The 25,585-nt window shown below is 35.5% G+C and overlaps 2 protein-coding genes across 2 annotated transcripts in view; one reads left to right on the forward strand and one right to left on the reverse strand.

Annotated features, from left to right (window-relative positions):
• Positions 1-3,718, forward strand: part of LOC139144727 (integrator complex subunit 2-like) — a 19,671-nt gene extending 15,953 nt beyond the window's left edge. The window contains exons 21-22 of the mRNA XM_070715452.1: positions 257-430; positions 2,554-3,718. Of these exons, the coding sequence (XP_070571553.1) occupies positions 257-430; positions 2,554-2,741 (362 nt within the window). The 3' untranslated portion in view covers positions 2,742-3,718. The remainder of the gene's footprint in view (positions 1-256; positions 431-2,553) is intronic.
• On the reverse strand, positions 3,654-25,371 carry LOC139144726 (probable ATP-dependent RNA helicase DHX37). The gene is made up of 30 exons (XM_070715450.1): positions 24,976-25,371; positions 24,642-24,748; positions 22,933-23,320; positions 21,560-21,708; positions 20,932-21,021; positions 20,121-20,217; positions 19,467-19,580; positions 18,938-19,123; positions 18,368-18,500; positions 17,878-17,956; positions 16,853-16,985; positions 16,257-16,343; positions 14,231-14,338; positions 13,650-13,774; positions 13,029-13,125; positions 12,464-12,529; positions 11,372-11,450; positions 10,837-10,982; positions 10,501-10,545; positions 10,149-10,211; positions 9,452-9,608; positions 9,147-9,214; positions 8,549-8,601; positions 7,951-7,999; positions 7,291-7,405; positions 6,648-6,785; positions 6,144-6,238; positions 5,329-5,402; positions 4,813-4,910; positions 3,654-4,243 (listed from the first exon to the last, which is right to left on the reverse strand). The coding sequence occupies exons 1-30, from the start codon at positions 25,234-25,236 to the stop codon at positions 4,155-4,157; spliced, it is 3,489 nt and encodes a 1,162-aa protein (XP_070571551.1). The 5' UTR covers positions 25,237-25,371; the 3' UTR covers positions 3,654-4,154.
• Between the last annotated feature and the right edge of the window lie 214 nt (positions 25,372-25,585).

A 25,585-nucleotide genomic window follows, 5' to 3' on the forward strand; every position in this document is an offset into this window, starting at 1 on the left:
TCATACTTTGATCCATACACCATCTGTCCTTTGAGTTCTCTTCAGTGCAAAAAGGAAATGTTCCTTCACCCCATTTACTTGTACCACATAGATTTTACTTAAAATGTCACATCAGCTTAAGTTATTTTTGTAATGACCCTCTATTATTTATGAAAATTCTAAATGATAAGTAATTGACAAGATTTAAGAAGCATCATAATCATAGCATATAGGGTATTGTTCAATTGTTAACTTACTGTTCAATCTTCTATTGCAGTGTTGCCAAGTCACAAGAGAAGTCAGTTCTTTCTGCCTACACTGCCAGCATTGGTCAATATATGTCAAGCATTTCCTCCACTCTACGACGACGTTGCATCCATGTTACAACAGATTGGAAGGATCTGCAATTCAAATCTTGCCGTTGTTTCTAACATACCTCAGCAACGTCTAGGTAAATAGCCATTGTGCAAGCCTTTTGAACGTTTCATTAAAAGTACATACAAATAAAATCACCAAACTGCAGAATCTATTAAGTATATTCTACATCTACAAACTAAACACAGCGTCATTACATGGCAATGGATAAACATATGAGTAGGGAGCTGATTGTCAGACTGGTTTCTTTGCTATGCATTGTGAAAAATTTTTTTATCTTTCAAAAAGGCCTTTCTCTATCTGTTGGCATGGTTATAGTTTTGAAAGGCAAAGTTACCACTACACCAATTAATCAATTTGGTTTCAATTGAATATTTTGTGAAACTGATAATATTGACCTTATTAGTTCCAGAGACCAGCTCTGGAACTGTTAGTTTTTGCTCACTTTCCTTCTTTCTTTCTTTCTTTCTTTCTTTCTTTCTTTCTTTCTCTATTTCCGGTATTACTATCATAGAACATGCTATACACAAATTTTACCTTAATTACCCAGAATGCATCGCGACACGCTTATGACGTCATCGCTCAGCTCGGACGGGTTTTACGGGCATTTCTTGCGTGTTTATTTATTTATTTGTTATTCTCCATTGCTCGACTATCATATTGCTTTCTTTCGCTTTGTTTTTTGTTGCTTTTTGATTTTATTTTTCTCTAAATACTCGCCGTACGTGGCGCTATACTGTTTTGCCCGCATGCTCATGAGACAATGGCGGCGGATTTCGCTCGCATAGAGAGCGAAAAATATGCTTTCCGTAAGTTTACAAGCGCGGCTGGGCACATCGTGTACCTAGGCGAGGTGGGTGTGCTCGAAAACGAAGATCAATGCAAAATTTGGATTCAAAATCGGCTGTTTTGGCGGAGAAACTGCCCGCCGTATTTCTGAGGAGCCACCAGCGGTTTTTCCTATATCAGTCTGCGAGGCCGTTTAACGCCGGTAACACACAGCCCTGTCACCGCATCGCAAGGGCATGCGTTGGCTGCACGTTAAAGCAGCTCAACTTTCCAAGATCAAACGGTCAGTATCTTGTGAAAACAGCGACATTGCAATGAAAATCGTTTTAGTCTGTGCTTTTAATCAAATGACAATGCATGTGGCCTCGGTTTTCAATTTCAACGGCCTAGGTCCGATCATGGATGTAAAAATAGATCCCATGGTCCAATGTTTCCTCTCGTCTGATCATCGTCGTAACCACGCGCCTCTTTACGGCAACAACTCAGCGCTACACGTCAAGCGATTGATTTTTGCGTAGGTCAGCGGAGCGAAAATTATTGCTCTGGCTCGCGAGAATGTCGTCTGATATACATTTCCGTGCGTTGTCGCCCCCGTATGTATCTGTTGCGTTTTTACCGTACATGTAGTCTTTTGTAATCTGTGGACTGCCTCGCTTTAGTTGTATTATGTGTTTAAAGCACTCTTTCATTCTGCACCTATCTTTGTCACACATTCTCTTGTTTCTTCCGCTGCTCTGGTCTCTGGAACTTCGCTTTGCTTGCAAATGCTTTCTAGTTGTGTCTGAATTTATTAGAGGTGAAAGTAGCAAGTTTTTTTGGGTTTTTGATGTTTTTTTACTATTTTGTTTTTAATGTCAAGCGTAACTTCTTGGTCTACTCCCCAAAGCATGTTGACATACACAGTATTCAGCTTTGTCAACTCAGCCTGTACATGTGTAAACTGTGTTGTTATTGTTGACAAGTGAATTCTGGTCCAGACTAGAATTCAAATGTAAATAATAACAATGCATTTTACACATATAGGTGCTAAGTTAGCTAGCTAAATAGTGGGTGTTTCAACATTCTTTGGGGAGTAGAATAAGAACTTGCAATTGACATACAAAATAAAAATAATGGAAAAATCATCAATAAAATATGAAATTTTAAGAGAGTTTGTTTCTTTGGTATTTTGCATCCCTTTTCATCATGGGCATCCTCTCCTAAGGCTATGTGTTTTGCATATGTCAATATGCTTATAATGTTATATCTCCTTATAGCATCAATCACGTCTAGTGATCTAAATTTTGGCATGTATCTCATTTACTCATCAAGTTGAGTGCTCTTGTCAGTGTTATAAAATATGTCAAATGCTCAAAGCTGTAGTATCAAACAATCACCAGTCAACCGTATTATTTTGTCATTGTCTTGCAGGCTTAAATGGAGACATTGATCCATTACCAGACAAGGAGAATGTGTACGAGAACCTGAACAGTTCAAAATCCACGGACAACATCACTTTGATGAAAACCAAGAACAGAGACATTGCTTTGTCAATTGCTGTGCAGAAAACATTCAAAGACATCGTTAGCTTGACTGTAATGAACACAAAGGTATTCTGAATTATCATAGAGCTGAGTGGTCATGTTCCAATCACCACATTTCTAGGTGGTACCATATGCTAAGTGATCATCATGACTGACCTGGATGGACATGGTCCAATAACTGAATTGCTATTAGGCGGCTGATGTTTATAATGTCTGAGCTGGGTGGTCTTGTTGTAATCACTGAAATACTAGGTGGTACCAGATGTTGATTGATTTCAATGTCGCAGGTGGTCCTGAAATGATACTAGTGATTGTGTAAATACAAGGCTGACTGATGCCACTAGTGGACATGAGATGAAGAATGATTATTATCATTATGCTGGGTGGTCCATTTGACCAATGATTGATATGCTGTGTGGTCAAGTATCAAGTTACTGATGATCACATTGATGATTGATCTTGAACAGATAATTTGGGATGTGACCATCTGTGGTTTACTATCCATATCAAGGTTCACAGGGCCATATATCTCAGAATCTCATCATAGTGCTAGTTTTGCCAAGCAATTGGCAGGTTTTGCACACAAGTTACCAAGTCTCCAGTCAGAAAAACAGCCAAATGGAAAGTTTTTCAAAGTGCTGGTGCCAAATATCACAAAAGAGTCAAACTTTTAAACAATGTGATTGTATGGATTCAGAGGAACAGCCTGTAAACAAACACAAATATGATGAATGAGAAAGATTGCCTGCAGGGTGTATTTTGTTGCCTGTCTACTGGATTGCACGACAAGAAGGTAGGCACATATTAGTACATGTGTGTTTTGGCAACAGATGACCATTTGTAGAGATGCATCATGGTACATCATTGTGGTGCACTGCAGAGTCCACTGATCATGCAGTGGTTAGTTTCAGAATTAGATGAACTGTAAGTAAAGACTGAACTTGTTGTCTGGTTTAAAAATTGGAACAAATACTGAAATACAAGATGTAAATATTACAAAGTGACTTTTATTCACTTTTTTGTACAATAAAATATTCTTTTAAAGAACACAAGATATTTGTTTCTTTCTTCAGTGCGTTAGAAGTACACACATCTGTTAATTTGAACAGTGACACTGTTGTTGATAGTTTCTGTGTTCTCTGCAGTTTTAATCAGAAGGATCTCGAAGCTTCTTCCATTCACTGGTTAGACATTCTCAGAAGAAACTTCAGAACATCAGGTCTTTGATATAGCACAGATATCTGATTTGTTACAAGCTGACTGTATGAATGAACATATAATAATAATGCCCTTTTGGGATAAATTTCTCATTCTTGCAAACCAGAGCTTTATTTCTGTTGCATAGTGTTCTGCAAAAATCAAGCAACAGCTGCAGGCATTACTTGATTTTTGCTGAACACTGTGGAACAGAAATAAACTAATGTCTGCAACTGTTGCTGCAAAGAGTTCAGTGGTTGACAACGACAAAGTTGCGCGGCATCTGTGTGATCAATCTTTCCTCTTGGCTGGCGGCCATACTGCCATGATCTCTGAATGTTTAGACTCTGCTAACCATTCACAGTATTCACTCAGTAAATCTACAACAAAAATGAAACAGCATAGAATAACAAACACTTAATATCCATGATTGTGTACAGAACAGCTTGTGCAAATCAAGAATCATAAAGAACAAAACTTATATGACATTCTTGTGGTCCCCAATATTTTTCTTCTGCCACAAGCCATGCTTTTTTTTGGTTGATTGTTTGATAGTGACACAGTATACTTCAAGTAGATTGTGAATTGTCATTGCAAGTGCTGGACATCAATTTTTCTAAGAAATATTTTTTTTAATCTGTACAGTGTCAAAATTGTACTGTACAGATTTTTGTATTTGTACAAAATTCAACACAGAAATACCACATTCAACTGAACGAGCTATAAAGAAAAATCCTGTGAAGAAGTAGGGATAACACAGTAAGAGACTGAAATAGTTTATGCAATTTCATGTCCAAATTCTGCACAAGGCCAATTAAAGTTTTTAAAGCTTACATAAATTTTTTAAATTGCAACTTCACTTTCCGACGAGATAAAGACCAACAATATGAAAACTAATGTTGAAATCAAAAGAGTTTTCACATTTGTTATCTGTGCTTACAAAACTTACATTTGTCATCTTTTTCCCAGGCTTGAAGTAATTGTTTCTTGGAATCCACTCTTTCTCTAATCAGAGCATTGAGAAAAACCTCTGTTCTTGGCTGAAGTCTGTCAAATACACAGTTCAAACTTACATATAAACATTCAGACTGCCATAAGATTTTGCTGAACTGTGAATTTTCTGAAAGTATCAATTAGTTTCTTATGATTTAAGTCAAAATGACAAAGAATAAAAAAAATCACTCGTGATTGGATTTTGGTATCTACACCGGAAATCTAAATGGCTTACAAACCATGGTTTTCATGAGAAATGTCTTAAATGTTTTCCTCAAATGTTGAATTACAAAATACAAGTGCAGGATTATCAAACGTTTTTAAAAAAAGCAATGACAGTTCTAGTTACCACAAGACTTCACCTCATGTAGGTTTGTGCTCCGTTAAGAACTGCTCTGGTAGCTCTCTGATATGCATCATTCTTAGATTTTCAGATAATCCAGAATTTGATAATTCTGATATGTGAACTTACTTGGCCCATGATTTGACCATAGTTCTCGGTGATGACAGGAGATATGGCACATACTCCCCCAGTGTTGCTATCACCTACAACGGAAACACAAAGTATGAAAATCAGTAAAACATAGACCACAGTGGATGAATTTGTTCCACATGCATTTTGCAGACTGTCATCTTGAGGGCCAAGCTTACACAGACAAGGGAGGATATTGCTCCAGCACAATAGCAGCTAATGCAAGTTTACTTTGTAGCTAATTAAAATATTCCACAGGGCAAGAATTGAATATATAGACAGAGGCCCTATGGCCCAAGGCCTAATCCTGTTGGGGAAATGTCCAAAAATTTGTGTCCTTGAAATTTGCACTTATGTCCTCTTTCTGCAAAGGAAGATCCGGAAGGTAGCAAAGCTTCATCAAATCTTTACATGAGAGTTGTTAAGGCGTTATTTCTGTTCAGGTCATGACTATCAACACATTACATGTGGCCAACGAGAAGTTGTAATCTGAACTGTGGTCTAACAGTAACACTTTGCAATTTTGTGGTGAACCCTACTACATGCATCATACATATCTGCAGGTTGATATTGATTTGTTTGGGCAGGAAATTTGATATACATGATAAAAATTTCACCTGACAGCTGACATACTATTGAATGCCATCCACTCTGACCACTGACGTTAAAAGTGGACACTGAGAATGTGACTTCAAAACACCAGCACTTCATATTCAAAGGAATTTGTCACAACTAACATCATGTTTGCTTTTCACCTATCAGGTGTTGTTTTCCACAGAAAGTCTGTATGAAATTGTAAGAAAGAGTTGGCTTACCTTTCCATCCAAAAGAAAAGTTGCAAACCATTTGTACTTCTCTAAGCTGGTTGGATATTCCAGTTCAACTGCTGGTATTGTCCATGCATTGCGTCCTGTAACAATAGAGTGTCAAGAAATCTTGGTTTTCTGGGGTGTGCCATAAGGGGAGGCAAAACAATGTGGTGGGAGAGGGCTAGCAAGGAGTTTCCTTGTGAGGAGATGTGAACAATAATGGCAGGGAGGGAAAAACTCAAATCCGTGCAGAAGGGCAGTAATGAACAGCTTTCATTTGCAAATTTGTATGTCATTCAAAGAGCATAGATCAGTATGTTTACTTTTAAACACCTATATTACAATTTCTCAAAATGAGCTGGTTGGCTGTCCCTAGATTTCAAGTGTACATTCAATAATCCAAGAAAATGAAATGATTCCCGGATTTTGAGTTTATACATTCCCGAATTTTAAGTGATACATTGGATGGACATTCCAATCTCAAGTCTTTGGGAAAGATGCTTTACTCACCAAAAGTACTTGTCATGTAACAACGAACTGTCCCCGAGTTGCTATGGTAACTTGGTGATGGTTCATCAAGAGGTTTGGAGAATGTACACATGTGAGGTAGTAACCTTGGCAACCAGTCAGGCTCTATGGCTGACACACCTATCAGAGAAAGAACCCCATCAGTAGATTTTACAAAGATGTGTAATATAGAAGGAAACATAATGCTTTGATTTTTTGGCATAGTAACATTAACGTAAGTGATGAAAATTTACTATATTCTGAAGTTTCAAATTTTAATGACACAGGTCTTCAACGTAATCTTTTGAATGTATGCAAGACCGTGTACAATTTCTTCATTTACACTCTGGGTTTTTTGTCATGACCTGAACAACATCAAATTATCGATTTATTTCATGGTTATAAGAATGCATTCCTAATTATCCTGACATCACAGATCATATTGTTGAACGACAGGCAGACAGGAACCTCATGTTTTTTAGCAACTCAACAAATTAAGATTATGTCAGATCTAGCGCCCTCTTGTGACAGGTCTGCATATTCAGTTCAATACTGGGGAAACTTAATCTTGAGAAATATGTTAACTTTCATACTTCAATGGTGGGCAGGAACAAATGAAAAGTAATGAAAACGATGTATAACCAACCTCTCATGTACAGCTTTCCTGTCTCTATTATCTCTTGGTAAATGATGTACTCTGGTAGTTGTTTGAAAAGTATTGAGTTAGGGTGAATGTAGACAAGATCTTCAAGACCTTCAGCCTGATAAATAAAACAGAATTACTCTATAAGACTGTCAAAAAATAAGTGTTCCTGGGGCTTTGACATCTGACAGATACAAAAGAATAGATATACACACTATTAGAATTAAGACAATTAATGTAATTCAAGAATTAAAGGCAAAACATTGGCGTTTTCAAAATAACATTTTAGAAGCCTCCACATTCGCAAAGGTTATACCATAGTATCAACTATCAATTACCATAAGAATCATGTTTTAAGCTTGAAAGGATTAATTTGAATATTGCATATATGCAATGGCTCACTGAAAGTGAGTATATAAGCCTTCAGACTGTAGTAGCCTATACTAGGAATGCAACACTGAAATTTACATGATCAATATCAGTCATTGTTAAATTATTGTACTGTGTTTTGACAATATCTGTACAAGACCTTGCTAATCAGAGCATCAGATTTTGTAATGAATGCCCACATAATTGTATGAATTGTCTGTCAGTACATACCATGATGTTAAAGCATTCATTCAGGCACTGAAAAGTCCAAAACTAAATCAGAGTAATCCATACCTTGTAAGCATTCTTGGTATCTTTACTTTGTTCATCAGAAGGTAACCTCCTATAAAAAATTATACAAGACATTGTACAGTAAGATTAGCAAACTTCCTCAGATTTGTAAAATGAAATTATACTTTAAAAATGATATTTGATTTGATGACCTTGTACAAAAGGATCTTGGCAGCCTATCAATAATCATGAATTTAACCCTTTGAGCGCTGTAATTTTCTCACCAAAATTTAGTGCAACATGTGAAGAATTTTTATGAATGTTTCTGTAATGTTTTTGATGATTTTGGACCAATGTTTTGATGATTTTAATCCAAATTTTGGCAAAAACTGAAAAAAAATTGACTGAGATATATTTTATGAAAGTAACAAAAACTGGCGCTCAAAGGATTAAACTGTTACACGCAAGTCTGTGTGGCTGAAGTTATTTTCCGTATCATCACTTTGTAGGTTAAATTTTATTACAATTAGGAATATACTAGTATACAGTGTAAGTCTTGAGATTTGTCAGATATCCTTTCAGTTTCAAAAAGGCTATACTTGATCGAAATAGAAAATGCTAGCATGTAACATGATGGAAATTACAGTTATGTTTACGATACCTTGCAACATGGTCTGCCATCCCTGCTAAAGCAATCTGCCTCAGAAGTTTAATCTGTGAAAATCATTTGAGACATCACTATACTTCTCTGTCATTATGCTGAAAAATGTTTCTCACAAATTTCTATATCAAATAAGAGTGACTGGCATAATTTTGAATAACTTCCTCACTCAGTGAAAAGAGAATCGTGGCTGTTGACAGAATGTAAACATCCACGTCTGTATCTGGTGTGAAACTCATTCAACTAGATATGCTATCTTTCATTCGGGAAGATTGATTTCAAAAACTTTTAAAGATTGTCTGATGTGTGACACCTTCATAATAATTCAAGCTGATGCAAAAAAACACACAAAAATTTATGATATCTTGATCATGAAAAATATTCTTGGCTTCCCAAACATGGGTTTGTTTCATGCAAAGTTGATACTATAGAAACAAAATATTGTTTTCACAGACTTAACTCTTCAAGCTAAGTCCAGGATTACAATGTACATGACATGGCTATTTTGAGAACTAGAAAGATGAACCATGGAATTCTTATTGTCTGTACAATAATGTGTTGTTGTTTACAAAGACAGGATAGGAAAGCCATTACATACCTGAAGTAAAGTTGGTGGTTTCATGTTTGGATCAACAAACAAACCACACTCAGAATCCACAGCATTCACTGAAAACAAAGGGAATGAATATTGATGATAGTCTCTCAGATAAATTCATTGCATAAACGGTGTAATTTATCATTCTTTGCACACACACACACAAATAAAAAATCTTCCAAACATATATGAGCAAATTCACAATATGAGAGTGTAGTCAAATTACAAATGTTCTGAGAAAGTCACAAGACGCGAGCAACAATGAGAAATTTTTATATTACATGATTTTATGATATTTGCTTGTTTACCTGCATTTGTAAGTTGCCTTCTAAGCCTTCTGATTTCAACCATGGCTTTGTATCTCATACCATGTGACCCACAGAATGCCGCTGACATGCCACCAAACTCACTAGCACCGACAGCGCTTAGCAACACCATCAGGTCACCTAGCAACAGGGACTCTCCCTGAGAGGAAACCAAGCAACATCGTGTCATTAACTTTGCAATATCTATCACACAGGAAACAATTACCACAACCAAATGAAATACAGTGTCCAACAAATTGCATTCCATATTAAAATAATGCTAAAATGCAGGAAAGTGGAAATTTAAAATTACAACATAAAACTTATTGATGACATTTTGTTGAGGAATTGAAGGTGTAACCTTGGGATGTTTCCATAGCAACAGATGGGAATGAAAGAGGTGACAGCTGTGACAATGCAGTCATTGTTACTTATATGGCATTATGGCGTATAAAATGGCCATCACCTTTACAGTACAACACACTAAGGAATTTCTAAGTACGGTAATTGGTATAGTGCTCGCTGGTACTGTACAAGAAATATCTCACGAACACTCCTAAAAATGTGACTTTTAATTTCAGCATTGACATCAGCGGCTCACTGCTTCCACAGGATTGCTGAAGAGTAGGAGACAAATATGTCACTATGATATTAAGTAAAGTTTGATAAAAGTTGAAACAAATCAGGGTGACAATATTACCTGGCCTGCCCACATTCTCTTGTAGTGAGATATTCTAGCTTTCAGCTTCCGTTGTTCTTCTTTCTACAGGTCAAAGGTCAAATGAGAGTAAAGATTCAGTCATGAATAGAAAAAAAAACATAGTATCAAGTAAAATAAACATTTAGGATCAGAACACAACTTTCCTCAGCTGAGAGGAAATTGATATCAGTACATGTAACTTACTTAAATTCAACATTTTGAAATATCACTGGTGATAATTGGTCCAAATTATTTAAGATTAGATGTCCAGGAAAAGAGATGCTGTCTATCATTTTGTTGGTCAGACAATATTCAAAGTAAAAGCTATGATACAAATAAAATCTAAACTTACATGATCTTGACTTGCTGGAGTTTGATCAAACTCTTCAAAGAGATCCTGTAAATGAAAATGTAATGTGATTCCAATGATTGGTACAACAATTGTATGATTACGTGAATGTCACCACAGTAACAGGTTGCCTTAGTAACTAAAGTGTTCCCATGGCAACAGTTTGTCCAAGTAATTGCAGTCATACATCTTGTTCCTCAAATCAATGCTTTTTGATATTTTCTGTTTCTTACGGATGGAAAGTGGTATAAAATGAAAAATAATAGTGTAGTTTGGTAAGAACACAATATTGCCAGCATGTATTGCAAGGAATATACTGTTCAGGGCATTGATACTTACATGTACAGTCAGTGCTGATACAATGGCAATGGTGTATTGAAGACAATCCTCTTGTTTTCCCAGCGCTAGCATTTTAGCATATCTCGGTGCCACAGGAAAACATGCCATAGCTTTACCAAGCGGTGTAATACTGGTGGTGAATTCAGCTGAAATCAAGGCAAAGAATGTTACTATTTTACTTAAGAAGAGTTATGTCTCATAACAGGTCTTGTATGTTTCCAACAAGAACAAATATATACTGAAACCCATTACTAGAATGAATTTCCATGAAAGAGATACCTTACATGAGAAAAGCATCGTCATTAGAAAACATAATATTTTATTTGTTTACAATTTTTATGTTATCAGTGATTAGGATACGTGATATTTTAAAAACAAATGCAACCCATGACAAATGTGCTGAGTATCATAAAATACGCACTTGTAATCAGTGCAATCCTGTATGGTCATAAAAGCTTTGATTGGGTAGAACTATTATTTTTGTAATTTTCACAACCCAGTATGACCCCGAGGGCTAACATAGACATCTATTTACCTTTCTGTATGTCTTTGAGTCTTCCTTTCTTGGGTGGTTCTGCTAATGCTCCAAGTGAAATCAACAACTTCTCAGCTGCCTAAAGAATGATACAAGGATAAAACGCACTCTTAAATTGCATACCCTGGTGGATGTATTACCATTGTGAAATTCACATAGCAGGTAATTTCAATTGAGAGTCTCCCAACCATGACCTAATCAAAGCAATGCTGAGTTCAGACATCATGATCTACAAACTGGTGGTAGTTAAAGCCCAATTAGGCCAAGAAAAATAAAGAGTTTGTTTCTCATCCTCACTCACGTCAATTCAGACCCGCAGCGTCCACCTTTTTTCTGCTCATGAGGAAATAAAATTTAAAAAAATATACGCAAAAATACGCGACGATAGTGGATAACACAGTGCTATATAAAACAGAACCGTAAACAAAATAATTGACACTAACATTCAATTCAGAACTGTACACATATGTCACCGTTATATTACACTGTCAAAACTCTGTATTGCTGCACTAAAAGTCAAACCGCAGAACTGTTGCTATACAAAAATAATAAAGCAACACTGCTGTGCATTTATCTCTGCGTGCATTCCTATGCTGTTTTCAAGTTTTTTTCCGCGTTCTTGTCGATTGGAGAATAAAAAGAAAATTGGAGAGTAGAAGATAATCCGCGTCACCGCATCATTTTTGAAATATGTCTAGGATGAGAAACAAACTTTTTATTTTTCTTGCCCTATGCTGTAACTAAAAAATACAATCAAATCTTCAGAGAGATGTCTTGGATTCTGTTAAAGCTACATTGTATTTGAAAATGTCACTTTTTTAATCCTTGGTGATGGATTTGGTTGATTAAATTCAGGCACTTGCACCTGTATTTATGGCGGCCATATTTGATTCACACCTAGAAATTGTTTATTTGTTAAAATCTAAGTTGTGCATTTGTCGCCCATGTTTGAAAAACATTCTGCAGTCACACTTTGGTAAGTGCTTTTACATAAAGTTGCATATTTTGATTTCAGACCATCATAAAGATACAGCTAATGGGGTTTCAAATCTGTCGTGATCGGTTGTCACGATAGCTTTGAGTGACACTCACCTTCATTGTATCAACTTCTGGAGGAGTTGGGAATGGAAAGTTGACAACTTTGTCAATGTTCATATCCTGCAATATACAGCAATTGACAAAGAGTACATTTGAAAGAGCTTTTTAAATTGAAATATTCATTTAAATGTACTCATTTAGGAACCATATTTAGCATTAAGGTACAGCTTTTACTATTAATGATATGCTTATAACTTATTTGACGTTATTCAAAATTATCTCAAATGTACTGGGTTAGTCCTTTTTTATCATGGGAAACTTTCAAAGTTATCATCATTAGCTGATCGGGGATCACATTGTCTACAACATTCATTATGTTACATTTTTTGGGCAAATTCTGGTAGACTGATTTGTGTCGATCTAATCTGAAGTTCAACATATTTGACAGAACTTTTCTATTGCAAAAGAGATACGTTATTGTGCCTAGGTTTAAACTATATCATGATATGATCCATTCAAGATTGCACTTTGTCAGCATCAAGATAGAAGTACAGCAAGCTGGAGTAGAGTTCAAGTTGAATTGAGCGAAAAAACAACATGACTTGGGAGACAATTTTACCTTCATTTGCAGGATAAGGTCATCGACCGGTCTTCTTGTAATCTCTGGTGGTGAAAATTTTTCAAAGTCGTTGGCAAAAACTGCTGATGAGTACAACCTGTAATGAAAGCATGTTACATTTCATGGCTACTATGGCAACCATATTGTATGCTTTTTAGTATACAGCTAGTTATATAACATATGATTCTGAATAATGCATACCAAATTAATTTAATACAATGGCATAAGAGAAGGTTATGAGGATATTAAATTTAAAAAAATTCTTCATTTAAACTTAAAAAGGGAGCCATAATATATATTGATAGAATGCCCATTGAAAAAAACACTAAACCTACATTGTAAGTGTAATGATATGCTGAACCATACCAATATGATAACATTTTCTACCTCAATTTAAAGTAATTTAAGTCTGAGTTCCAGATATATTTGTCAAATCTTGAAGATATCAGCTATAACTGGACAGTGGTAAATTTGAATCCAAGTTTTACAGTGAAAAGTGAAAACTGGCGGACAGGATTCGCAAACAGATTGTTCATTTTATAACAAACAGTGAGTACATGATCCATCACTACTCATTCACTAGTTACCAATGATGAAATAGATAACATTTACACACATTACCTGTAACAGTGACCTGCTTCAGTACGGCCAGCACGTCCTGCCCTCTGATTGGATGATGCTTGAGATGTCCAGGTGATTCTAAATGCAGACACACCAGTTACCTTGTCATAGTATCTCCTTTTCACCTGGAAATCAGATTACATTTATCAAAATCAGCTTTAAAGTGGCAAATCATGCTTCTGTCCTTTGTTCATCTTCAGAATAATATCAGCTGATAATCTGACAATTATCAGCTAATAATCTGACAATTATCAGCCGATAATCTGACAATCATCAGCTGATAACCACAGGAAACATTTTATCATAAAACTGACTACTTCAGAATCTTCCCTTCCCTCACATTATATTGCATAAAGAATACGATAATGATACATTATCAATACATCTCTATGCTGTGAAGTTATATCAACTCTGATAAGTATCAAATGCAGGCCAAACTTTCAGATTACCTTGGCCAAAAGCAAGTTGCAGGAATTACAGAAACCTTTGCAATAACTTACGATATAACATGCACATGAAAATTCATGATATGATAAAATGTTAATGCCACAGGCCCACTTCAATAGTAATTTTGTGCTTACCTTGCCTGTATCAACAACGTATTTTATTCCAGGTATTGTTAGCGATGTCTCAGCCACATTGGTAGCGACAACACAGAGGCGGGTACCATCTGGAGGTGGTTGAAAAACCTAGACACAAATATTATGATACATTGGGGAAAAATAGCAATCTAGTTAGCAAGGTGTCTATTCTATGTGACAGTCACAAAATGCATATGGTGATAAAACTACCATTATGATACAAATTTATGGCAGTACAAACCTGTCATTATATTCCATTTATTTCATTATTTCTTATGAAATTCTAAATTCTGTGCAGGGACACACACAAAAAAGTTCTTATAGAGACCTGGAGCTGAATAGTATATGATTCGTGTATTTTCTGTAATTAAATGAGACTAACAAAACAGGATAATTTATGTCTGTAGCTACTATGACCACTAAATCATTTTGTATAATTGTATCTATTAATATCATATTTTGATGAATATACCGCAAGTCTATTTACATTTTCTACACAAAGAGGAAACATAGGGCCAAAGTCCTGAAGCTACTATAGACATGGATACAAAATTAAGTATTTAATGACTGTATGAAATTATCTCACTAAGGTCATCCTAGGGACATGTAAACCAAATATTAAAGCTGTCTGACCAACAGTTTTGAAAAAACAAGCGACTCAACAGTTGACAGAGCTCTGCTGTGTTATGTAGAGAATAACCTTTTGTGACACATGTATTGATGAAGAAGGTGGATATCTTTGATAGCTCATTTCAGGATGGCCTGACCAAAAATGGAAAAAAATTCCGTAAAAATACAGATTTGCATATTTCATCAGACTATATTAGTCTATAATAGCAAATAAACGAGAGTTAATTACATTCTAATTAAAGTAAACAAGACTTGCTTAAATCAAGATTTACGTCATAAAAAACAGCATATCTGTCAGGTTATAAAGAATCTTGAGCTGGTTATCTTTTAATATATTATTTTCATCCTATTAACCAAGCACATTTTAACTTTCAAATTAACTTGTAAGTTCTGTTGAATAAGTTGAGACTGTACGTACTCAGAGAAAGCACACTGAAGAGACAAATGTTTGAAACTTAGAAGTTCAAGGTCATCAAAAGCATTATAAGGAATCATGTTACACTTTCATTGCACTGTTTACACAGATTGCATAAGTGCTATAAATAGCACATGAGGAATCTTACAGCCCAGCTTTACCATAAAAACCCATCACTTTGACCACTCTTTTAATTGACCACTCTGTTTTTTCCTCAAAAAGTAATCTTATTTTATCCTTACCAAGTCAACCATAAATGGAAATTAGAACTTTCTCTATCTCTATTTATTTGACCACCCTATCATGACAAACTATTATGAGCAATTTCTTTAGATAACATAAATGGTGGTTCAGAATATATCAAAGTTTGGATTCAGGAAAGTTGCCTTTACATGTTTTCATCCTCCAAGATGGTAAGCATGGTAAGCAAACTGGCTTTGATGATTTCCTAATTAATTCAATTATTTAAAATCATATTAATTATTTTTTTCTGGGTGAATTGATAGGGTTTATACAGTACAAGACTTCCATACAATGTAAGTCAAATTTTGACCAAAAATGACAAAAAAATTCCTTAAAAATACACATTTGCATATTTCATCACAATTTGAACAAATCTAAGTTGGGGTATCCCTAGGGACCTGTATACCAAATAACAAAGCTGTCTGACCAGCGGTTATGAAGAAGAAGATTTTTTACCAAAAACACCTTTTTTGGCATTAATTTGCCTATTTTCAACAATATCACAAAATTAAAAAAAATAGTTTCTCAAAATCATATTTTTCATCTACACAACAAATATCAAATCAGTAAGTACTACTCTGCGGTTCTCAAGATATTTGAGTGGATGGACGCCTCACAAACGGACATACATACATACATACATACATACATACAGACTGACGACAGACGCCGGACGGATACCCATCCCAATAGCTTCTATAGACTATAGTCTATAGTAGCTAAAAAATGTCTGCTAACCTTTGCTTGTTTATCAGGTGCTAACAGAGAATACAAAGGAAGTACGTACAATGGAACATCATCAACCTCTGCAGACAGCTTCTCATCCTGACAAAAAAAAATGTTCAAAACAATATCAAGAAATGTCTCATGCAATAAAACATCTAAATTGTGAGTGGCTGTGTAGGGTTTTACCTGTTTTACATTTGTTGGGTAGAACGACATGAAAGTCAGAACAAGAAGCAGTTTGTTCAGTGAAAGTGTAGCAAGAGAAAAAGCAGCTTGTCTGACCATGGCACAAAACAATAAAATGTGTCGTACAGGAGCATGACGTCTGACCCATTGAAAACAATAAAGGCAATGGAAGAATGTCATAGAAATCCATATTTGGCCTTACGAGAAGTATTCATGATGTATGGACTGTACTTTCTCATGATATTGAACAGACCTGTAGATTAATATTGTTCTGCTGCTCAGTATGAAATTAACATCTGCTTTCCTACAAATATGACAGTGCATGAAAAGAACAACATAAATTGACAGGACAAAATTATTAGAGAAATATCTTTTTCACCAGAAAGCACATTTAGTGAATGCGATCATTGACTCTAACATACCATTTCATCATCAGAAGACTCAACAGCATGTATCCCGTGTTCTGATTGGATATCATCTATGACATCATCATCGACATCATCATTTATGGTTCCTTCATCAGCTTCTTCCTCCTCATATGGATTTGTTGAATAGCTTCAGAATACATTGAGAATAATAGTGTTGTTCACAGTTACAGGTTTGTTACTAAATATAGCCGTACGCACGCGACATCGGACACGCAGCTTGAAATGCGGACACATTTTATCAATGTTGCATGCGTAGCTGTGTTTGCAGCTTGTACTCTGAGTCGTGAATATGTTTTTTAGTATTCATTGTTACACTAGCAGTTGCCTACTGAGATGTATTTTCGTCGTTCATGCATGCGTAATTTTCAAAAGCGTAATCTAAAAATGCAGACAAATATTTATTTTTGCATATTAATGAGAGAACAGTGACGTAAACTGTGAACGGCCCTACTGTCAGTGATACCCTTATGCCAAATCTGATAGAGTCTGTACTACACATTCTTTTACAGGCAAACTTTCAGCTGTGCTGTAGTGTCTTGTATATCTCAGTATATTTTGATTGATTAACAAATTTACATTGCCACAAGACAGTATTTGCATGACCTGACCATTGTCAAAGGTAGATTCAGTTTCTATACCAAAAAGGGTCTCTGTAAGAGATCAGAGATGGAAGTATAAAGACCTGGTAGTTACAATCAGATTCCGATTCTTTTCAGATGCATTAGGTCATGATTGAGATAGAAGTAAAAGACCTGGTAGTAACAATGAGATTCTAATTCTTTTCAGATGAATTAGGTCATGATTACCAGAATTCAGTCACACCATGCTGTTATCCACCTCTTTTAGCTTTATGAAATCCAAAGACTCTGCATGGCTACATAAAATTTCATCATAGTCATGTTACAAATGCAACCATAGATGGACTACACAAAACCTTTTACTCTAAATTATTTTGCGCCATTCATTTGATAAAGATGCACACTTAGAAAGTTTGCTTTTTCTAGAAATGGAACCATTACCTGTCCAGCTGTACTTTTGGCAACTTTAATGATTTGTTTTTCTTGAAAGATTTGATCTCCTCTTCAGAGTCAGCATCACCTGTGAAAAATGTTCAAACATGAACAACAACATTCATAGCATCATATGATCTGCATCATTTTTTTAGCAGCCTACATGATATGATGTTAATGAATGAACACATTAAAAACTCACCAAAAATAGAAACAGTATTACTGTGTAGATTATTACACTTTCAATAAGCTTCTTACAATATAATAACTACTGAACAAGCACATAAAATGTTTTCATTCCATTATGACATACACAGCCTCATTTATAAAGGTTAGCTTATATCAGTCAGCCTTTACTGTAATGGTACGTAACCTGTGATTGGTGAATAACTTCCAATGCATGTAAGTTAAAAGTCACATGATTGGAAGCACCACATGCAACCAACTTATCATGGGACAAATACACTTTCCTGATGGTTAAGAACAACATGGCATGTACCTTGTAACTGAGTATGAAGTCTCCTTGGCTTTGTAGCTGCTCTGAGTTTCCTAGACAGTGAATTGACTTCATTTTGTCCTGTTACAAAGACTAGGATGCCCCCTGGTGGCAGAGTGCGGTGAATTTTCAGGACCTGTCATGACAAATGATGTAAAATATCTTACTGAAAATAAACATTTAGATTCTCACATTAATTCATATTGAGGCTGCATTTTCAAAAGCTTTGGAAAGTAAACGCAGTTCAATTGTGATGAACTTGTTTGAGAAATACTCAAAACACTCTACATGTATATTTGGTGCTTGATAAACATGCTGATTGTTGAAAAGTGATTACAAATCCGAACGTTGCTCAACCATTTGGTTAGGAAAAATTGCATCGGGATTTTGTGTGAAATTAGATACGTAGGGTTCATCACATAAAGTCCCAATTTATAAGCTACATGCATGTGTACCAGGGTATGATCACTGAAATCTGTACCAAATGGGCAATCTGTGGGCTTTGGAAACAGTCCTCATAAATCATAGAAACACGGATACTGCATATGAAAGTGGCAACAATACAGTGCTTACTTTTTTGTAAGTTTCATTCATGTAATCATCTACCGGAGTGCGTTTATTGAAATGCACAGTGACCGGGTACTGTCTGGATTCCACTTTCAACACCGGTGGCTTCGTTTTAAAGAGTCTTTCATTCTGAGTGAAATCTTCCACTCTCAGGGTTGCTGACATGATGATTAATTTCAAGGGATTACCTTTCTGTAAGATTAAACAACACACAATCATACCAATAATTATCACTTGGGACTTAATATTATATACTCAACTTTTTACACAAAATATGGTGGAATTGTTCAACTTAACATTAAACACAATTCCATTCAGAGTTAGAATTTCCATTCAATCTTCATTGGTTCAACAAATTACCATCAATAAATAACATTGTACAGTAAACTGACAAGTTCCCTACGATCTATTTCTGGCAGCGTTCAACACATCAATTTAAATTTCATAATTTTGAAATTCATTCTGAATGAAAAACAAATGAGAATCTTGATTTAGAGAGAATTGTTACATTACCACTGCAATCATGAGGACTCACTTTATTTCTAAGAGGCACAATTCTTGATAGCAGCCCTATCAATATATCTGTGTAGACACTCCTTTCATGGGCTTCATCAATTATGATAACAGAGTAACTGGACAGCAAGAAATCCTGAAACAAAATTGTTATACAATCACTAAGCTTTTTACTGTCATATTTTTGCTTAACCCAATTGTTTTCAAAGGTGTGGTTTGATTTATCTAGACATGAAAATAGGGTGTCAGGGTTAATCATCTTTCTCCAAAGAGGCATTAATTCTATGGTTTGTCTACGGAGCCTGGCAGAAAGAGGATTGATAAAATGATGGCATGTTGTGACAGCTTTACTGCAGTGGAAAATCAGTGGAGGGTAGCAATATACATTTTGTTTTTTAGCATTCTATATGCCAGGTTACACATACAAATTAAATAACTGGATAAAAACTCATGATGATAAGATTACATAATACTAAAATTATATTGTATGGATGCTAGGCTCTGAAAGTTTGCAATGAGCAGAACTGTAGTCTATACATTTTTCTCCCTAGTGAAGTATTATTTTCCTCATGTAAGCAATAACATAAATGACTTTATTTTCAATGTCCAAAAATACAGATTACTATAGATTACTACGATTGTATTACACAAACTACTGTACAACATTTTTGTTCACCTTTTGAATTTCTTTGAGAAGCACACCATCTGTGACAAACTTGATTTCTGTGTCTTCAGAAACATTGCCTTCATATCGAATTTGATAAGATATTTTCCTGCAAGATAAAACATCAGAAATTTACCTTCAATATAATTATATTGTTTTATTTCATGGCTATGTTAAAGCAGTGTCAATTTGCGGAAAATATTTTAAACTTGTTAGCATTTGTAAATGAACATCATCTGGAAAGTGTATAGTTTTCAATTTGTCTTGTATGTAATGCATTTCTGTTCCTTCTTCAAGTACAATTGACACTCATACATCATTGTAGTCAATTCGTGGTAGTGTGCTTTAGCCATAATTCTGCTTCCTCTTTGTTAAACCCTAATATATCATTAAATCTAAGGCCTTACATATTTTAGCCATACCCAAGTATTATTTTAGGAAAACCATTATATAATTTGTGCCAGATTCAAATAATATTTCAAGAAGGCCCCTCTATCATTTTATCCGAACCAATAAAAGAACTTAACCGATGCCCTGGCATCATTTCAGGTACTAAAATTACTTAACGCTTTGAGCGCCAAAGTCAATTTTTGTTTTCTTCAGAAAATATACTCCAGTTGATATTTTTCAGATTTTTGTCAAAATTTTGATAACAAACTTTAGCCAATGAAATGTGAGGTCCATTTGGTCTAAAATTATCAAAAAATTACAGAATAAATCATAAAAATTGGAAAAATGTTGCACTAAAATTTTGATGGGAACAATTACAGCACTCAAAGGGTTAACATGAGATGTTTACACATTGTTGCTATTAGCAACTCACCTTGTACTCAGATTCATTTCATATGCCACACGTTTTGACATGCTGATTGCTGCTACACGCCGTGGTTCTGTGATTCCTATCAAGCCTTTCCTGCCAGAAGACAAAGCAAAATTCTTGCATATATACAGAGCTTAACTTGGATACTATGAGGTTATCAAGAAAATTTTGCAAAGTATAATGAACCTTATCATGTATTTCACAGATGTGACTGGGACATGGAATTGGCTGAGTGGTCACCAGTTTCATGTAATTTAACCACAAACTTTCTTCTGATTCCTACAACAAGTGCAGAGCGCAATGTAGGATGTGCTTCTGACCATAAACAGTGGAGCGGCTACTGTCTATGTTCTGACAGTCTATGAAACCAGACTTATAGAGTGTGAGATAAATCCTGGCAATCAGTTTATACCGTAGGTCCTTTGAAACAATCCTCAAGTGAATGCACAGTAGTATCCACAAGAAGCGCTGTGTTTATAAGTACCTGGAAAAGGTCAATGTTATGGAACAATAACTTAACAATCTATTCCATATGGTTTTTTAACATGGAAAATTCTATTGTCTTGATGATAGAGGTACAATATGATATCAGTAAATCACTTTAGTTGTAATTGACACCACTGTTACTTACTTGGCATAGCCAGCTTCATAGAGGAACTGTGGTACTTGAGTTGTTTTACCACTGCCAGTCTCACCACAGATGATAACAACTGGATGATGTTTGATGTGCTCCATCACTGTCTGCTCTTCAGCAAGGATTGGTAAAGCTAACCTGGCTTCCTGGTGTCAACATATCAACAAAGGGTTTCATTGTTATCACTTTGACATAGTATAAACAAAACACAAGTTTTATAGTTTTGAAAAACCACAAATACCACCACAGGAAAAGTTGCAAATGTACAGCCGTTCTTAGATATTTTGGGAGTTAACCTCTTTCACATCACAGCTATATCATTGATAGTAGTTAGTTTTTCTCCCTTCCTTTCTCCATATACAGTAAGTTTGTAAGTGTAAGCTCTTATTATAAAACACTAATATCTGCCCAACATCCACCACTACTGAGGCCATCTATGTATATGTAGTATTGGACTGTTATACGGGTAGACATCAACACCTTCATCATGATAAGAACTTGTAGGACTGTGCCCTTGACTTTATGAATCCTGAATTTGAAACTGTACCTATGGAGTAAAGTACTCTTTCAAGAATACAGTTCTGGACCTAAAAAAAGACAGTGGCACGTACATTGTTTTATTGCTGCTGTTACGTTGTTGAAGCTAGAATATCATAAATTATAATCAAATTTGTATAAGACACTGGCAGCCAAAATCAGGACACTTTATAGCATCTTTGCGAGTCCATACTAGTGTCCCCGATGATTTCAGAGCCCTTCTGAATCAATTTACTAGAATTTCTTGGAGTCAGCTCTCCTAATATAGGTCACATGTACATCATTACATGTATCGTAAAACAGGACTTTTCAGCTAGCATGTAAAGCTAATTTAGCTAGAGTCAAGAATTCACTATTAAGATGGAGCTAATTCAAACATTTCACAGTATAAATAATGGTCAAAGTGTCTTGTAAGCTTATTGAGAACCTATACTAATTCAATTCAATCCCATTCTGCTAACAAAAACATACAGCTAATTCAAAGTGTATTTTCTACGATTTAAAACTATGTTTATACTATGTCCTTGATTGATTTATTGGCACGTCAGATTGGTTTCCATTGCACACTTATCCAAATACTACTGCCTCTGTATCCGAAATATGTGTACCAAAATTGTGTGGGAATTATAATAGAGAAGCAAAAATTCCATTGATACATTGAGGTTTCAAACTTAGACCTGGAGTGGCAATTCCTTAGAATGTAGCACCAGTAAGGAATTTTTGGGTGTGCAAACCCTGGCAGCACTGAATGCTAGCATATCAGGGTAATATTCTAGTATGTTACCTTCAGTCAGGTCTGCAAGGGTTAACATTTGAAATTTTGCATACAATACCTGCACTTCTGGTATCCTATTGACTGGTACAAACACAGCTGGTTCTTTATCCACCTTATCATCTTTATTTTGTTGAATTTCTTCTTTTTCATGAGGACTTTGTTTTCCATCACTACAAGCAGGACTAACTTTGTCTTTTGATGTTTCATCAACTTTTTCAACATCAGTATTAGATAACTGGGAATTTAACTCATTTGTAGTTTTTTCCTCTTTTTCATCCTGCTTAGAAATTTCTGCTTTCCCTTCATCTTCTCCTTCATCATCTGTTGATATATCACTGGTATCTATGTCACTTTCTTCAGATTTATCTTTTTCATCTTCAATTTTCCTCTTTTTGTTGCTTCCACTGATGCTGCTGAGTTTGACTTCTTTGTCAAAGTCAAAAGAACTGACATAGAAAATAGAAAAAAAATAATTTTTTGCTCCAAAATTTAAACTTTTCCAAGAAATTTTGTTGAATATGAAGTAACTGTTCATGTTATATAATGCGAAATGGTATGGATACCTGGCTACGTTAGCTCTTTAATTTGAACTCAATCTTCTACATTGGAAGAAAGAAGCAACGTCATCAAGAACCTCTCAGTACTGTAGGCGTACACTTGAAAAGTTGATCAATATTTCAGTTAATTACAACCATTTTCAGTAATAGAGCGCAAAGCCACTGCAATGAACTGAAATAAAACTGCTTACACTAATTAGTTTCAGCTGTAGCCGTGGCCACTTTGGTGTTGAACAAGGCTACTTGATAAAGACCAAAAAGTCTGCTTGTACAAAGGCAAAACTTGCTCTGCTGAGGCTCGAGTTGTAAACGAGAGTTTACGATTGGCATCCTGTGTTTAAGATTAAGATACAATGTAACATTACCATGCACTGGTCCATGTACAAATCTTTTTTATTTCAACTTCCCAAGACAAACTGTCTGCATGGGACATACAATGTTGTCGACTTTGCCAGCTGGCTACAGCTGAAACTAATTAGTGTGAGCAGTTTTATTGCAGTTCACTGCAGTGGCTTCGCGCTCTAATTCTGAAAAGGGTAGTATTTCTTGGTTTCATGAACCTTAACTTCATTGTGCATTCAATCACTTTCAATGCAGAAAAGATAAAATCAGTGTTGAATCTGTGTTCATACATTGCTTTTCTGTTACCTTGGATACATCTACGGCATACGTTATGTCACCAGTAATTTTAATACACCTGTATGCAGTGTTTCAATTGTTCATGAGTCATTTACTAAAATGAACATTACTGAGAAAGTGTACAATCCCAAAACTCAATTTGTCTTTAAAAATTGTGCATGTATGGAAGTTAGTGGTGTGACAAAACTATAGATATTCTTCTTTTTCTTTACTTTTTACAACTGCCAGATCAAAGCTGCTTGACAGTTATGCTCTACACTCAAACTTTTTTCCAACATTTTGCAAATGTTATTAAATGTCAACCAGACCTCTGATTCTCAATATGTATGGCAAGTTTTGAAATATCAAAGTAATGTAATTTTTTTGAACTTGAACAACTACAATATTTAGCAAAAGGTCTTTGAGGGTGATTGAAATGGAAGGGTGTAGTACGTACTACGTACGTGTAGTATGTACTGCGTATTGCGTATTGAATATAGTATGTACTACGTATGTACTGCGTTAGTGCGTATTGAACTGCATACAGCAAAAACCTGGTAAAATGCTTGTATGTTGCATATATAACACATACCGTTTTGGGGCCTTCAACTGCTGTCCGATTTTTGAGGTGGATGAAAACAGCGCCATTTCTTCTTTGGATGCCTGAACTTCTTGCAAGGAAGCTAGCAATGTTGCTCTCTGTAATAAATAATTTGTTGGTAGTTAGCATCTGTTAAACAAAACACTTACTGACTTTTCACAAAAACACACGGAGGGCGCACCCTTAAAACCCCTCCCGGAGAACCCTGATATGTTTCCTCCTCCCAAAACTTTGGAACGAGATCCTCAACAACAAGAAAACAAAAGTTAAACTTCAAAGCAGCTGAGCTATAACTTTGCACCTTGAGAGACCAGGATCAACATACCTCTTCCTTCTTCTTCCTTCGTTCGATCACTTTTTGAAGCTGTTTCCTCTTTTTCTTGCTTAACCTTTTTACTAGTTTCACCTCATCTATTTTGGTATCTTTCTTGTCTTTCTTGGACGGCAAAACCAATGCATTGCTACTGTCGATACCACCGCCGATCGGCTGCTGCAATTCCACTTCCGGGGTTTCCCAATCCTTTTTGGTTTCAGGCTCCACGATCTTACGCGCTTTCCAATTAAATTTACGCTTTGACTTTCCCATGATTATGGTGAGACGTAAACGTTTATTCTGTGGCTACAATACGCGATATACCCGATTCACCAGATATACAATGATCACCATGGTCTACGGCATAGACCTCGTGTGTTCCTTCAACATATGTGAGGCCCTGCAACAGCTATTGTAAACATTTTAATCTTGCCTAGTAAACAAAATAATTCCGCATTTTAGTTTTTCTTGAATTTGATATTTTGTCGATTCTATGAAAGTTTATTCTATAGTATATAAGTAAAAATTAAATTAAATACAAAAAGGAAAGATTAGTGATTAAATGGCATAGATTGCTAAACTTGAATATTTTTTATAGTCTTCCGCGAATGTTACTCGCCAG

This window comes from Ptychodera flava, chromosome 12 (assembly GCF_041260155.1).
Source record: "Ptychodera flava strain L36383 chromosome 12, AS_Pfla_20210202, whole genome shotgun sequence".
Classification (NCBI taxonomy): Eukaryota; Metazoa; Hemichordata; class Enteropneusta; family Ptychoderidae; genus Ptychodera; species Ptychodera flava.

What these genes read in the sequence shown, in the direction of transcription:
- LOC139144726 (XM_070715450.1), bottom strand. Translation starts at nt 25,236, where the DNA reads ATGGGAAAGTCAAAGCGTAAATTTAATTGGAAAGCGCGTAAGATCGTG. An exon ending in CTCCAGCAAGTCAAGATCAT is followed by an intron (nt 10,212 to 10,500) that starts GTAAGTTTAGAT and finishes TTTGACCTGTAG; the next exon opens with AAAGAAGAACAACGGAAGCT. An exon ending in AGGAAAGCTGTACATGAGAG is followed by an intron (nt 6,786 to 7,290) that starts GTTGGTTATACA and finishes TTTCTCTGATAG; the next exon opens with GTGTGTCAGCCATAGAGCCT.